We start from the raw sequence: 17,536 nt of genomic DNA, 5'->3' as shown, positions 1-17,536 counted from the left end.
AGGCCTTGGTTCTGTCCAAAACTTGTAAAATTTCTTTTATGTACTTGGTTTCCCCATAGGCTTGAGTCCGAGGACCATGCAAGGCCTTGGTTCTGTCCAAAACTTGTAAATTTCTTTTATGTACTTGGTTTCCCCATAGGCTTGAGTCCGAGGACCATGCAAGGCCTTGGTTCTGTCCAAAACTTGTAAGATTTCTTTTATGTACTTGGTTTCCCCATAGGCTTGAGTCCGTGGACCATGCAAGGCTTGGTTCTGTCCAAAACTTGTAAGATTTCTTTTATGTACTTGGTTTCCCCATAGGCTTGAGTCCTGAGGACCATGCAAGGCCTTAGTTCTGTCCAAAACTTGTAAGATTTCTTTAATGTACTTGGTTTCCCATAGGCTTGAGTCCGAGAACCATGCAAGGCCTTGGTTCTGTCCAAAACTTGTAAGATTTCTTTTATGTACTTGGTTTCCCCATAGGCTTGAGTCCGAGGACCATGCAAGGCCTTGGTTCTGTCCAAAACTTGTAAGATTTCTTTTATTTGTTTTATTTTTCAACCACCAGCCCCTTCACCAAGGCGGGAATAGTTGGCCTGAGGCCGGAAGCCCCTAGAGACGCCCGCGCCCTTAGCACTGCGAGGCGTAGCCCCTAGCAGAGGCTTACGTCGGAGCAACAACTATATGCCGCCGGAGACGGGGGAAACCCCGGAAATTTCTGCTTGCTAGAGAGCTGACTCCACCGCCACCTGCGCCAACGCGCAAGCTTTCCCACAGACGGCGCCAATTGTAAGGACACAATTCTCTGGCGGCCCAATAAGGATGTTGGGCTCGCGTACGAAAGATCCCTCACAATATGATTTGTAGAGAGTGGGCTTGAAAAGCTAGCCGTTGGTCAAGTGGCGTTGTCCGGTCATGGCTTTAGAGGAATCTACGTAGAAAAAGGGAATTGGGTATGAACATTTAAGCCCTAAGGCGTCGTACCCCGTGGGATGGAGCTCCTTGGAGTTGATCCGAGGACCTGTTGAGGTCTTCTCTCGGTTGCCCAACGACGGACTTTCTTCCATGAAGTCCGGTGTTCCTGAGATGTTTTCCCATGTAGTCTCTCTTTTTTCGGAGGTGGAAAAAAGGGGCCTCCTCTAGATCTACTTACTTCCTTATTTTATACTAGCTTGCATTCATTGCCCTTCGTCCACGTGTAGGGTCAATCTTTACGAACATTGACATTTGTCCCATCAGTCCAATCCCGGAATTGTTGGGGATGGTTTGATAAAGCTGCAGAGTACGGCTCTGTCAGGCGTCGGGCCTTATCTAGAAGGGTAGTATGGATAACTTCCCCAAGATATTCTGAATTTCCTTACTAATTCGTCCCTATTCCAGTTTTGCCCATTTATTCTGGTGGGATTATGGATCTGCCGAGGACTAAACTGTCCTCGGCTGCTTCCCAAAAATTGTTTTGTGCTCTACGTTGTAGAGCTTGGGACACAGCTCTCCTCGGATTGGGCCTTCGGACGCTCTAAGGATAAATGGGCCTGGTCCACGAATTGTTGGGCCCCACAATTTTATTCTTTCATATTTTTCGACTTACCATGACAAGAAACAAATGGATGACAAGTTCGATTGGGTGCTAATCAAATACATGCATGCCGATGACCTTCAAGTTAAATATTATTTTTTTATTCTTTTTAATGGAAACGTGTAAGGTTTGCATCTCCCACTCCTTATTTAAAATGTATAAAAAAATAAATAAATAAATAAATAAATTTTTTAAAATGCATATAGGAATTATCTAATTTTTTTTTTTTTTTTTTTTTTTTTTTTTTTTTTTTTTTTAGAAACTTCTAATGCTAATTTGTTCAATTTCTGTAAAAGAGAAATACTTGCTATTCACGGCACCGCTCAATAATTCTAAAAATGATGATATATATACGCTTCCATTTTTCCAAGCAAGAATTTTTGACATTTTTGTTTTAGGGGCTATATGAAAAAAAGCATTATATTCAAATCAATCACTGTTATGTTTCATTAGATTTAGACAACCCACATGTAACGTGCCTATATATTACTCGTTTGAAATTACGTGTTGTTTTCTTTCTTTTTTATAAGTACCGGCCATTGCGGCAAAATAATATCATTGCTAAGGTGTCAAATGCATTTTGTCTCCTCCCATTATTACTACTTTGCACTTACTTCACATTTTATAATTAGTGTTTTTTTTTTTTAATGAAGAAATATCAATTATTTTTATTGATAGTAAATTAAGATGTTGGATTCACCCCAAAAATAAAAAAGTAATTAAGTATTTTTTTTCTTCATAATAAATCTTCATCTTCATGGAGGGAGTTAGGGTTTAGGAAGGATATTTCATGTTTTTTTTTTTTTTTAAGAAGAAGAAATGTCCTTTTATTATGGAGTGATGGGCTGTAAAGGAATTGAAATGTTTAATAATAACTCAAGCTCGAATCGGAAAAATGTTTGTTTATATTTGTTTATTTAGTAAGTTTGTCAAGCTCAATTTAGGTTTAGGCTCAGCTACTAAACTAGTCAAGTTCAAATATAATAATATATTTATAAAAAAAAAAAAAAAAACTTGGATATGAGGCTAGATTTAAATATATATATATATATATAATATTTTTATACGTATACATGTACAAAAATATACTTATATAGACTTGAAATTGGATTATATAAGTTTGTAAATAAGTTCATGAGATATCACATGATTATTTGTTATTTATTGATAATATTAATAGTCTATTGAAATTTACTTTTAACAATACAAGGTTGGAAAATTTAATTTTATAATTAAGTTTGGAAAATAAAACCATTTTATTTAATTAATTTAAATAATATAATTTCAACTATAATTTAGTTATTAATTATTAGCATTGAGTTTTGAAAAGTTAAAAAAATTACTTGTAGTGTTTACTGTGAAAATAATAAATTAATCAAATAGTTCATAAACAAACTCAAATTTGTTCTGCAAGAAAATGAAACAGGTTTAATTTGAACATGTATTATAGTTTGGTAATAAACTTGAGCTAGATTCATGTTCAGTAAAATTAAATGAACAATCTTAAATTGTCAATACTTTGCTAAATTTGACTTGTTTACAACCCTAAATCTAATTTATAAAATAAATTTGGATTTATATATATTTTTTTACCCCATATATATATGTGTGTGTGTGTGTCTCATGTGAATAGTGATATAATCATGATATGATATATATGTGTGTGTCTCACGTGCAAGTCATGCTTAATTAGAAAATCAAGATGAGTATAACTACCACAAAGTTGATGTTTTCCCAATTTGACACATAACATAGTTTGTTGAATTGGTTTAATACAATGACAGAACATCTTCTATCAAAACGCATCAATCATTTTACAATAATAGCAAAGGCATCCCCCTTTGATTTGAAAATTGAAATGTCTTCAAGATCTAAAGCCGAAATGGTGACTTATGGTCCCATTTCTAAATACTATGGGACATGTGTCTCTCATATATACTATGATGTAGTAGACAGATATTCCAAAGGATGCATTTGGACATTTCCACACAAGTACATGGAAAAAGTGGATAAAATAAATAAATAAAAACCTACTAAACGTTCAAAATTGGCTGACTCTAAATATATAAAACATTCATCATCATGTATGTCATTATAAAATGTCAAAGAGAGACTTTTTCTTTATAGAAAAATTCTAATGATGATTCATCAATAAATCAATATTTCTTGAGTAGTCATAATCTTCATGGTAATGTTATGTCCACTTTGTATACGACTTGTTCTGGAGCCCTTGAGAAATGACTCAACTGACCACTACTGCTACCATTAATATATCAGTTAGTTTTCTACTATAACCTACCAACTCTATTTCTTTCTCATTATTCTTTAAATTCACACTTATAAAATTGACCCACCAACTCTTTTGTATATCTTTGAATTCTTTTTATTTATTTATACAAAATACATGTTTTTAGGCTGTAATTAAACTCTAGTTTCCAAAATACATGTTTTTTAATCCTTTTCTCTTAAATTAGTTCATCTTGAGATTGGACATCTTTTAGGTTGGTAAACACAAAACAAAGTACCGCTCAAAATAATTTGTGGAAAAATTATGCCTTTACTAATGCAAGAGAAAGTTGATGTTAAGCTGCTTGCTTAGCATATACTGAAATTTCATGTACTTTTCTCCAAGATGCTGAGTTAAAGAAGACTATAAAAGAATATACTTCTAATTGGTGGGAGTTCGTTCATATTTTGCATTTAAGTTCTTGATGTGTCTTAAATTTTATTTTTTTTTTTTTTTTTTTTTTTTCAATCTAAACTTTGATGTTTTTTAGTCTAATTCTTGGCCTTCTGATAGTAGCGATTGTCTTTCACACAATAAATAAATAGGCCGAAAGCCCACAAATTCAAGACTAAAGTCCATCTCTCTAGTACACTACCAGTGAGAATAAATAGCAGAAATTCAGTTGAATTGGGCCCATAAAATTTAATCCTAAGGGCCCACTAGTTTTGCAAATTAAATAGACCGAATTTACAGTCCAAAAACTAATTAAAATTGGCCCATCACCTATGAGATGATTAATTAATGTGGGTCGGAAGAAGTGGACGTGAAAAAGCCATCTTAGTCGAGCCCATGTGTCATGAAATCAATCAATAACGTGTTAATTTTATGTAGCTCACCAAGTAGCGATTAACCGTTACCTTACATAAAATATAAGATAAATCATCGTCATTAAAAAAGCCTCCTCTCTCGTATATGTTGATACTAGTCGTTAATCCATACGATGCATGAGAAAGATATTAATATTTTTAAAATTTAGCAATTCAAATGCTTTAAAACTTTAAAATCTTAAAGAGCTTATATTAGCACCCATCAATTTGTCTATAAAGCCAGTGCTAAATAGATCTACAAATTGCATTCTCATATCCTCTGTAATTTCCAAGGTGACTGAATTCTTTTCATTATAGTTTGCATCCTTCCATCCTTCAAAAGCTTTAAAAAGTATGTAGTAACTGTATAAAAATATGTATAATACTATAATGTTACACAAAATTTTTCTCATTACAATCAACATCCTAAAGCTAATATCCAATCTAAACATATGTAACCAATGTTATATATTGGAGTGTTGTGGAGGGCAGAGAGTAGAGCAAACATTTTCTTATGACCACGCCCACATTTCTTCCATGTTCTAACCATAATGCTAAGGAACCCAACAATACCAGTAACCCAAAAAGTATTATTGTAGTACATTTACTTTGAGACAAGTAAATTTGAGCAATCAAAATCAAGTAAACCGATTTGAAAATTACAATTTCAAACACAACCTCACTATGAAATTCCACCAACATCCAAATATCAGTTAGTTTAAGTAAAAAGTAATAAAACTAACCCCAAATAGTATCATTGTGGAAAATTCTTTTGAACAAATAAATTCGAGCCATCAAAGTCAAGCAAATCCATCTTAAAATTATAATTTCAGACACAATCACACAAACCCACCATGAAATTCGACTTTAAATGTCTATACCACTTTTATCAAACCATTTGATTAACAAAATTGCATACAAACATCACTTAATTGTAAGTAAAGCCAATAAAAATCACCCAAAAAAAGGAAAACCATCTTGCTGGAAAAATCACATAGACCAATAAATTAGACAGAAATATAAACTTAAACAAACTCATCGGCAATCAACTCAAAAATATATAACAAATTTTCTGCTGTCTTCAATCTTCAACAATAATCCTTCTCCTTGGTCGATTATATACAGTAAGAATTTTCTCTACCACAATAGTCCAAGCAAAGAAAGCTGCTTATAAAGGAACTTTCTCCAAATATTTTTCCATGGGAAATAAGGCTTGTCCCCTATTACAAAATAGCATATAGAAAGATTTAACCTCAAAAACTTACTCTCGGTAGGTCTCCAACAAATATGATCTTCAACGTCCCACCTAATCTTGATTGAATAAATGGGATCCATTAAATATCCACCAACATTTCTCAACTCCCAATCATGATCATCCAGAACGAAAGTAACACCTCAATGCATGGACCATGTACTCCAATTATAGAGGGTCTTAATCAAGTTTTGAGTTATTTCCCTTCTGTTGGGAAATTTAGACCCCGATTGATAGAATTAACAAGTTTTAAATCCAAATTGTTAATTAGATTTATTATCAATAAAATTTTTTAAAACAAACAAACATCAATATCATGTCAAAATCATACAGCGAAAAAATAAATAAGACAAGATATGATGACCCAAGAAAACCAATAAAACCAACCAGTTTCACAGTAAAAAACCTGGGGGGAAACCTTCCCGAAAAGCAATCCACTATTGAATAGAGAAGTTTCAGATCTAATACAAAACCTTTGTCCCTAGACTCTACAATCCCCGTAGATGAACTTACAGTAGAAACCTTCTACTACTTCAAAACCTCTGAACTCTTCAATATATAAACGCCACCCTTTTTATTGAACAGATCCCAGTACGTGACTCACTCACCAACTTGAGGAAGAAGAATGTTGGCTGCAAAGTTCTTCACTTCATCAACAATGAAGATCAAGAAGCACTTGGTTACAAAACCTTAAGGTGCAAAGACGTAGTAGCTTCTTTCAAAAGAGAATAAGGCATCAGTCACCTTTTGCATATGTTCTCCTTGTATTCTCTTATGTGACGGCCTCTAAAATAAGCCTTATATAGATCTAGGGTTGTGAGAAAAAAAACCCTACACAAATACAAAATCCTGGCCCAAAAATCAGATCTGAAAATTCTAATTTCCGTAACCTCGATCGATCGGGAGGTGTCGAGGAGGTGTCGAGCTTTAAACCTCAACAAATACAGCTATCGAGAAGCTATCGAGGAGCTGTCGAGGAGACAAAAGCTTTCTCGATCGATCCACCAGTTATCAAGAGATGTCGAGCTATCTGTCCGCAGCTGTCGAGCTATCTGTCCAGTTTTAATGAACAGTTTTTCTTCACTTGTTTCTTGGTCCAATCTTCATGACTTTAATACTAGACTTGAACAACATGTTTCTTGAAGTATTAAACACATCCTAGATCTACCCAATTACAAGTAAAGTGCATTTTGTCAAAGGATTAACCAATTACACAAAATATGTCCTTAACAATCTCCCCCTTTGACAATCCGTGATAAAACCACAACAAACAAATGAACATATGAGAGAAGTTATAAATCACTCAACTCATATTCACTTGTTGAATACAATAAAATATATCCTAACACAAACTCTTGAAAAATTTTGTAAGAAGAGAGTTTATGGCAAGTAGACTTTGACAACCTATATTTCTAAAACACTTTAAACAAAACTCATCAAGGCATCTTTGTGTAAAACGGAAATAATAGATTGCATACAAGTAATAAGAAACATGTGTATAAAGATAGAAAGAAACAACACATATAGAGGTAGATGAAGAAGAACATACATCAACATAAATAAGGAGATAAGTAGAATGTATGTCAAAAAATGTCACAAGACCCAAGGTACAAGAAGAAGGAAGTAAGCACTCCCCCTAATAAGATGAAACACATCTCCCCCTTACAAAGGAATGTATTTCTCTCCCTAACATGTAGAATCTTAAAAAAGAAACCATAAAGTCTCCACAATTTCTCCCCATTTTTGTCATGATTGACAAAGGGTACCAGAAGCTAGAAAGCTTCACCCGAGAGACATAAAGATTATCAAGGGGGCAAAAGAAATCCATATAAATGCATAAATGTAATGAAACAAGATGCTATGGATGACAAGATAATAAAAAGATGTAAAACATGTGAAAAACAGATCTCTCAATAAGAAAAATGTTATGCACATAGATCTCAAAACACACACACACACACACTAAACAAGTCTAACCAATTTTATATTTCAAAAACAAGTTAAGACAGTTTAGTGAGCATACACTAACACATGTAACATCTTGTGATGGCCAAATCACATTGTACCTACACATGTATCAAGAGTAGCAAAGAATATTGCGTGTTGTGTGTGAAAAAACATCACAAGATTGCATAAGTGTATATATGTTATGACGATTTGAGATATGAGAAAATCATTTTAACTTACACACAATCATAACTGCTTGATGGGGACTATTACCTTCGATGTACATCCTATAACTCCCACATCTCCTATAATACACGCTTGCACTAATTTTTTAAAGCATTTTTTGATCTTTTTGTTTTTTATTTTCTTTGCATATTTTTCTTTTTAAGCATATCATGCATGGGCATATTAGAGAGAGAAAAGAAATACCCAATGATATTTGACATTCCAATTTTGCTATGCCTAAGCACACAAATGTCATTGACACTGCACTTTTACTATGCCGAAGCATACAGGTGTTATATTATGATTGGCGGGCAACAGTGATGAGATGGTTATTAATGTCTTTCTCTTAGGATTTTTTAGTCCTTCCCGTCAAAAAAGAGTGATACGAATATTAAATACAAAAGATAACTTAATCTTACTTATCACTAACATGAGCCACAAAACTCACTTGCTTAGTTGTGCATAGAGATGCTCATCTAAATTACAAAAGATACAAAATTTAGAAACTTTGTTTCAATGGCTATCCAAGGTACACAAGTACCAATGTACACAAAATACACATTATTTTTGTATTTTTCTGATTTTTTCAATTTTTATTTTTATTTTGAAAACAAAACAAAATAAAGACTAAATAACCAAACAAAAACAGACAAACAACATGAAAGCATGAAAGAAAGATGCATATGTATGAAGGCATGATAGAAAGGTGCAGATGCATAAAAGCATGATTCTAAAAGCAGATAAGAAATCAAGCAAAGAGAGTCCTACTTTAGATAGAAAGAATTAAAGCGGAGGACAAACAGAAAAGACAATTAAGTCTTAGGCTCCTTTCTCACTCATACAGCATGAGTCTTTGGCCATGAAGATGAAAAGGCACATGTCTTAGTATGTCTACTAAAGAACATAGAAGAATTAGAATTCTCCTGAAATTGAGTTAAAAAGCTTAAAACTTTTAATAACTCTCCAAACAAAAGTATAGGTCCTTGAGAGGAAACCTGTAACCGTTTGGACAATTGCTTATAAGGATACAACTTAAAGCAATTGGGACGAATATGTCCAGAAACACCACAATGGTGACAAACATGAGGTCTAACAAAAGATTTAGAATTAGACAAATTAGATTTGGATTTCATACCTTTATTACCTTTCTCATATTGGGGTACAAAGACAGTCCTTGATCCAGAAGCCGTGGAAGAGGAGGGGCCGGAGGAGACATCATATCCTAAGCCAGTCTTATCAGAACTAGGCTTTTGAGCACTCAAGACCTTATCAAGCTTTGCACTAGACATCCTCTCTAGTTGAGTTCTAGCTTGACTAAGCTCAACCTCGAGATTCTTGACCTTCTCTTCAAATGAGGTATTCTCTATAACAAGAGTCTCAACTACCCTTGTAGTCTCATCTTGTTTGACTAATAGATCAACTTTTTCAGTTTTTACCTCATTAAGCTTTTTTTACAAAGATGAGAAGTCTTTTTAGATTTTATGAATTCAGTGCATAGCTTATCATAGGCTTCCTGAAAGGTCAACTTCTTGGATACTTCATCATCAGAAGAATCCTTATTATCACTAGCACTCTCCACAATCACCTTATCGATTAAGGAAGCAAAGGCCATAACGTGACGACGTTCATCCAAATACTCATCAGAAGAGTCATTCTCAGTATCACTCCAAGTTGCAACCAACCCTTTATCTTTTGACTCCTTAGTCTTTTCCTTCATGAGATAGTTTGGACACTCTATCCTTATATGACCAAAACCTTTGCACTCATAGCATTGGATGAGGGGTTTCTCATTCTTGCTCTTCCTAGAAGGTTTAGATTTCCTAGGATGTTTGCCCTTATCCTTTTTCCTAAACTGAAGAAGCTTGATAATCTCATCAGTTATGAAAGTTAGATCCTCATCCTCATCATCATCTTCATCTTCAAAGTCTTCAATCTCTTCCTCTATACCCTTAAGAGCCAAGTTTTTACTCTTTCCACCTTTTCCCATTGAGCTTAATCTCATCTCATAGGTTTGAAGGTTCCCTACAAGCTCAGTCAAAGGAATTTGATCAATATCCTTCACTTTGTCAATAGCAGTGATCTTGGCATGGAATCTTTCAGGTAAGGATCTAAGGATTTTCCTAACAATTTTGGATTCTACAATAGATTCTCCAAGATTGAAGGCAAAATTCACAATATCCATGAGTTTAGCATAAAACTAATCAAATGTCTCATCCTCCTCCATCCTTATTTCTTCAAAACTACCAGTTAGTCTTTGAAACTTCACAGCCTTTACTGCCTTGGTACCTTCATAAGTGGTCTCAAGTATGGTCCATGCTTTCTTGGCAACTTCTGTGGATGATATTCTCTTGAATTCCTCATTGGTCACCCCACAAAACAAAGCATTCAAGACCCTACTGTTGAAATTTGCCGCTATGATTGTTGCATCATCTCAATCCACTAGCACTTCCTTTGGCTTAATCCAGCCAACTTCAACAGCTTGCCATACATGTTCACCTAGAGCCTGCAAAAAAACTTTTATACGAATTTTTCAATACGCATAATTAGTTCCATCAAATAAAGGAGGAAAAAAAAAGAGATTGTCCACGATCCATGACAACAGAGGTCAAGGATCACACTCAGGAAATTAATCCAATCAGAGTGAACCCGCCCTGATACCACTTGTTGGGAAATTTAGACCCCAGTTGATAAAATTAACAAGTTTTAAATCCAAGTTATTAATTAGATTTATTATCAATAAAACTTGTTAAAACAAACAAACATCAATATCATGTCAAAATCATACAGCGAAAAAATAAATAAAACAAGATATGATGACCTAGGAAAACCAATGAAACCAACCAGTTTCACAGTAAAAAACCTGAAGGGAAACCTTCCCGAAAAGCAATCCATTATTAAAAAGAGAAGTTTCAGATCTAGTACAAAACTTTTGTCCCTAGACTCTACAATCCCTATCGATGAACATACAACAGAAACCTTCTACCGCTTCAGAACTTCTGAACTCTTCAATATATGAACGCCACATTTTTTATTGCACGGATCCCAGTACGTGACTCATTCACCAACTTGAAGAAAAAGAATGTTGGCTGCAAAGTTCTTCACTTCATTAACAATGAAGATCAAGAAACACTTGGTTACAAAACCCTAAGGCGCAAAGACACAGTAGCTTACTTCAGAGAGAATAAGGCATCGGTCACCTTTTGCATATGTTCTCCTTATATTCTCTTATGTACCGGTCTTTAAAATAAGCCTTATATAGGTCTAGAGTTGTGAGAAAAGAAACTCTACACAAATACAAAAACCTAGCCCAAAAATCAAATTTGAAAATTCTAATTTCCGTAACCTCGATCGATTGGGAGGTGTCGAGCTTTAAACTTCAACAGATACAGCTATCGAGAAGCTATCGAGGAGCTGTCGAGGAGACAGAAGCTTTTTCGATCGATCCACCAATTATCGAGAGGTGTCGAGCTATCTGTCCAGTTTTAATGAACAACTTTTCTTCACTTGTTTCTTGGTCCAATCTTCATAGTTTTAATACTAGACTTGAACATGTTTCTTGAAGTATTAAACACATCTTAGATCTACCCAATTACAAGTAAAGTACATTTTGTCAAAGGATTAGCCAATTACACAAAATATGTCCTTAACACCTTCAAAACAAGGGGCATTTCTTTCTTTCCAAAAACACCATATAAGCATAAGAAGAGTCACTTTTCAAATCCTCCAGTAACCTCTCCTACAAAAGTCTCCTTCCTACAAAAGTCTCCTTTCCAACCTGAGAGAAGCTCCATCACAGAACAAGCAAAGATCCAATCAGCATGGTACACATTGATGCAAAGTGTCACCAATTTTTAAGCAACCAACAAAGTTAAAGGTTCATTTTCATTCAGCAGTTAAATAATAAATGCAAGAAATTGGGGTTTTTTTTTTTTTTTAATATCATCTCAATAGCATAACGCTTTTGGAAACAAATTAGAAATCACATTTTCTTGCATTCCTACAAGCTCCCTTCATCCGTGATTTAATACCACCTAGTCTTGTTGATAAGGATTACTTAAAGATCCACAGTATAAAATGACGCGGTCATAAAAACTTGACCTCATCTCCAAAAGTGGATATGTAAACCAATTATTCCATATGTCGGAATTAACAATTAAAACATAAATTAAAATTTCATATGATTCTCATTGTGATGAAATGATTTTAATGCAATGGAAGAAAAATGCGTTCATTTCAAACCAAAGGGATAGTTAACACTAAGTGAAATATTTTTGCAGTGCATTGAACTATTCACCATGATAAAGGGCAGGCAATCAGAACCAACTTAAGGGAACAATATATCTATGAGGGTCCCTTTATAAGGCATTGTTAGCATGAGCAATGGAACATCCAGAAGACCTCTAAATGGGATACAAGTACAATGTAGGTGCCATGACTCAAAGAAGCAAAATAGAATACTGGAATCCTACTTAGGCCACTACCAAACTGCTAGGATGCCCCATTTCTTAGTCTCGATCAGTTTCTTCAATTTCCTCATCCTCTGGTACTCCACGAAGATAAAGAACATTGTTACATCTGCAGATGGAAAAACATTAAAAGATGCAGTGAGTTGTCTAAACATTGAGTCTTGAATTTTGTATCAATTATAATTCTTCTAGTCATAAATAGATTACTATTGTTCATCAAAGATGTGGAAGCAATATTTGCTATAATTCACAAGTTTTGGATGGAGAAGTTATTGTCCCATACTCCAATGAGCCAGAGCCTTAGACTGGTTAGTCTTTGACTATTTCCATTTAAAATCCAGTAGTACGGTACTATGTTTTTGAATTTTGAGGCAATTATAACTATTAAAGATGTGAAAGAATTATTTGTAATAACTCGCACCTTTTGGAGGCCTCAACTGGATGGTCTTTGACCATTCCATTTGAACTACGGTATAGTTACTCGTAAAGCACACTCAAATTTGACAAATAGATGAAAATACTCTGTTCAGCAGTTCTATGGCTAAAGGTAACATAAAAATACAAAATTTAGTTAACTAAGTTTCTGTTCCACTCTAACAGAATTTGAGAGAAATATGGGACGTATTCAGAGGAATTTCCTTTGGGGGTCTTCTGAGGGGAGCTTCAAATATCCTTTGGTGGCTTGGGATAGAGTGTGTTTACCTATCAAATTGGGTGGTTTGGGGATAAGAAGTGTGGCATCTTTTAATCAAGCTTTATTAGGTAAATGGTTGTGGCGGTTTGGGCATGAAGTTACCCATCTTTGGCGGAGAGTAATCTCCACAAAATATGGTGAGGGTCATGGGGGGTGGTGTACGAAAGTGTGCAGGAGGACTCATGGTTGTGGTCTTTGGAGAAGCATCCATGAAGGGTGGGAGAGTTTTTCTCAGCATTTCTCTTTTATAGTGGGTGAAGGCACTCGTATCCGCTTCTGGCATGATAGGTGGATTGGAGACTATACCCTAAAAAACCTCTATCCTGAGCTATATGTCTGTTCAGTAGCCAAGGATGCATGCATCTCTGAGGTTTTGTGGACTCCGGAAGGAGGTACTTCCAGAGTGTGGGACTTAAGGATTTTTAGAGCTTTTGAAGATTGGGAGCTAGCTGCATCTTACTCTCTTCTTCACCTTATCCATCCTCGTACTCCTCGGGGGGATAGGAGGGATACATTTCGATGGCAGCTCAAAGGGGATGGTAAGTTTGATACCAGATCTTATTACCAAGCTATTCAGGGTAATCATAACTTCTTTTTTCCTTGGAAGGGTGTGTGGAAACCAAAGATTCCTAAGCGAGTGGCCTTCTTATTGTGGACAGCTGCGCACAATCGGATTCTCACTTTGGATAATCTCATGCTTAGGGATCGCATTTTGGTAAATCGGTGTTGTATGTGTTGTGGTGATGGGGAGTCAGTAGACCATCTTTTGCTTCATTGTCCTGTTACACATTCTTTATGGTCCTTCATGCTTCAGGCTTTTGGTGTGCATTGGGTTATGCCAAGAACGACGGCGGGTTTGTTATCTTGCTGGTATCAATGGCTTGGGAAGCACAACTCGAATTTTTGGAATTTGATTCCAGGGTGCTTAATGTGGATTGTTTGGTTGGAACGTAACCGTCGCTCCTTTGAGAACATGGAGAAGACGTTGGATGAGTTAAAGATTTTATGCAAGCGTAGTCTTTTTGAGTGGGCTCGTTGTTGGGGCTTTACTGATTCTTCATCCCTTTCAGAGTTTATGTTTTCCCTTAGTTTATCTTTCTGATATCCTTAGCTTTGGTTTTTGTTGTTTGTTTTTTCTGTTTCTTGTTGTTCATCATCATGAACTACTTGTACTTGTTTTTTTCCTCATTTATATCATTTCTCTGATTACTTATCAAAAAAAAAGAGAGAAATATGGGAAAACTAATTCTGTATTAAGCTAACTAAATAAGATTACAAGAGCTCTGTTGATAATATACTACCAGAGCAGCGTAAAGGTAAATAATAGAAACACAAACTTTTTTTTTTTTTTTTGATAAGTCAAAATGCGTTTATATGAAACACAAATTATTAGCTCTGATGTGTCAACATGTGGCAGAACTTGTAACTAATTCCCAAATTATGCAGCTAACCTATATGATTGGTAGCTTAAGCTATATGTACAGAAAGGACATAAACAAAGTGTCGTATAGTAATTCTCAATACACTCCTTCAATTTCAAATCAAGGTGGTCACAATTTACAAATCTTTCTGGGTTGACTATTTTGATTTTCCCATAAGAATTAAATCTACTTCTAAAGGACAAATTTGTATTTGCAACAATCTTAAAAGATTCACTCGTCTCTCGCATCCAGTTGTGGATATTATGGAGAAAATAAGCAAGCATATAAATGATGCAACACCATTATTAAAAACTATGAAGTAGTTCTTATCATGTCTTATAAGCAGTTCTTCATTTATCATATAGCACATGTGATAATCTATCAAGGAAACATATACTTTAAGTAAGAGAGGCCATTGAAACAAAGGAGTATTGAGAGATTCCAGCATTAGACTGAAGTTACCTGATCAAAATCTCTCCCAGATTTCCAGTGAATTGTCCATCAATGTATTCTTCGGTGTTAGCCAGCTACAGATCATATACTAATAGCATTAGAATACAAACATGCAGATGCGTACTAAATACACAAGAAGGTTGAAAACAGCTCAGTATATGAAATTTCCAAGTTCAGACATTATCATGATGTTTGAATCATATTTCATATAACATATCTTCATATATAAGACAAAATGGATCACATCTGTCAACATGGTTCAAACATAATACATTGGACAAGACAGTAATGTGAAACTATAAAATAAGAGTCTTATTCATATGGCTTAAATTAGGATTAATTCTTTTTAGGATTTATATGATGAGAAGTCTATAAAGATCAAACTATTCAAAGTATAAAGTTATAATATGATGAGAAGTCTATAATTTTATTTCTACCAATTCTCATACAATTTCAAATGGTATCACATATCGGCATCAACCTTAAAAATGAGTATTCGGTCAAAGAAAATTGCTTTCTTAGATTAATATCTCTTTCACTTTTCTTTATGTAAAAAAGAACAAGTTGTTTCAAAACTTTGGATTGCACGGATGAATGTTTTAGATATCATTCTTCACCTTGGGAGGATCGGGCAGTAATTGACTGTTTTTTTTTTTTTAGTAGAAGAAGATGCAACAATGAAAACGTGCAAGGAATAATAGCCCAATATTATTGGTCTACAAATATTATTTTGTAGCCTAAAGAAGCACTACACTGCTAGTGAAGATTTCAAAACCACATAGCACTTGTGCTAACCTTGATAACCAAATTCATGAAAATAAACAAGGAGCATTACTATAACGAGTGTACATATTTTGTGTTTCTTTAAAGCAACATTAAAAATCATAATTGCTAAAAGTAGCAACCCATGTGACATGAATGAAAGCTTAGAAACTAGAAATTAAGGCAAACACGAAGTGGGTACACGGTAAAATGACAAAAAAGTAGGACCTGCAAGTTCATGTATGAATCCACTGAGGCAAGAAAACCTGAATGAATAGAGACCAAATCAAAAAGAGAGAATGTGTTAGGGAATGGAGATGGACCCATTTAAAGAAAGCAGAGAAAAAAGAAGAAACCTTTGTACTCCATTCCCCACTTGAGTTTGACAATGACAGGCTTCCCGGTCAAATTGTTCAAGAATGGTTTCGGGTTAACTGGTATTGTCTGATGAAAATTTTCAAATTGATTACTTAGAAAGAATATATACATAAACATAAACACAAACTTATTGTAAATTGATTAAAATAATAAAATAAATAAATAACTCACCGCCATTCGGAACGAGAGAAGAGCTGTTCTGTGCCGAGTGAAGAGGGTTTTTGGGCTTTTTTTTTAGGGTTCTATTCTGTTCTTCTATCTGAGACACTGACGCTCAGAGAGCATCAAACTAAAATAATTTGAATCCGGGTCAGCCTACCCTTTTTACCCAAATCCACACCCTCAAAGACTATTTTAAAAGAGGGAAATGTTTCTATATGGACTGTAGTTTATAAATTATTTTTAGAAATATTTTATGAAAAATAAAAAATAATTAATTTTTTTTAAAGGGTTTATTAATAATTGTCTTAAGATTAAAGTTACTTGTTAACGTGACTCTTAAAAAAAAAAAAAAAAAAAAAAATCAAGAGTATGGAGTATGCAACATCATTTCATTTTTGAAAAACCAAGAAAACCGAGTTGCATGGATTGCAGGAAAACTGTAGGATCTTACTGGTTCAATTGTATAAGTTGTTCAATTATACAACTAGACCGGCTTAGGCACTGGTTCACTAGGTTTCTAGTTCAATTGGCAAGGTTAGGTCGGGCTTAATAACTATGTTATTTAGAGTCAGTTTAGAAATAGTTTATTTAATTGAAATTGAAAACTTTTGGTGAAAGTATTAAAAAATAACTAAAATAGTACAGTAAGACCTATGAATAGTACCAAAAAGTGTAATGAAATCTATGAATAATAGTAAAAATAAGCTAAATAGTAATAAATAAATAAAACTGCATTTTTCAACTTTTCTCAAATGCAACATTTTAGTGTTTGTTTGGTAAAAATTATTTTTTCTAACTTATTTTACTATTTATAAGTCTCACTATACTTTTTGATACTATTCATAAGTTCCACAGTATTATTTTAGCTAATTTTTACCTTTATCTACCGTACTTTTAGTAAAAAAATTTCAATTTTAACAAAATAAACAGATCCCAAATAAATCCTTAGAGTGCAAAGCATGCTTCTTCTTCTTTTTTTGAATAAAAATTTATGAAAAAAAAAAAAAAAAAAAAAAAAAGGAAAAAAGAAGAAGAAGAAGAAGAAGAGAGAAGCGGGCTTCAAACTCCAATCTTAAGATATCAAACTCAATCTGGGAGGTCAGAAATAGGTATAGCCCCATCCTTGTT

The 17,536-nt window shown here is 34.2% G+C and overlaps 1 protein-coding gene across 1 annotated transcript; it reads right to left on the bottom strand.

Moving 5' to 3' along the window:
- Positions 1 to 12,273: 12,273 nt before the first annotated feature.
- LOC115972616 (probable small nuclear ribonucleoprotein F) lies at positions 12,274 to 16,600 on the bottom strand. Its single transcript, XM_031092947.1, has 5 exons — positions 16,418 to 16,600; positions 16,225 to 16,312; positions 16,097 to 16,134; positions 15,116 to 15,180; positions 12,274 to 12,647 (listed from the first exon to the last, which is right to left on the bottom strand). Exons 1-5 carry the CDS (start codon positions 16,421 to 16,423, stop codon positions 12,578 to 12,580), a joined length of 267 nt encoding a protein of 88 aa, XP_030948807.1. The 5' UTR covers positions 16,424 to 16,600; the 3' UTR covers positions 12,274 to 12,577.
- Between the last annotated feature and the right edge of the window lie 936 nt (positions 16,601 to 17,536).

Source organism: Quercus lobata, chromosome 12 (genome assembly GCF_001633185.2).
Source record: "Quercus lobata isolate SW786 chromosome 12, ValleyOak3.0 Primary Assembly, whole genome shotgun sequence".
NCBI lineage: Eukaryota > Viridiplantae > Streptophyta > Magnoliopsida > Fagales > Fagaceae > Quercus > Quercus lobata.
This window is presented reverse-complemented; position numbering and strand designations above follow the sequence as displayed.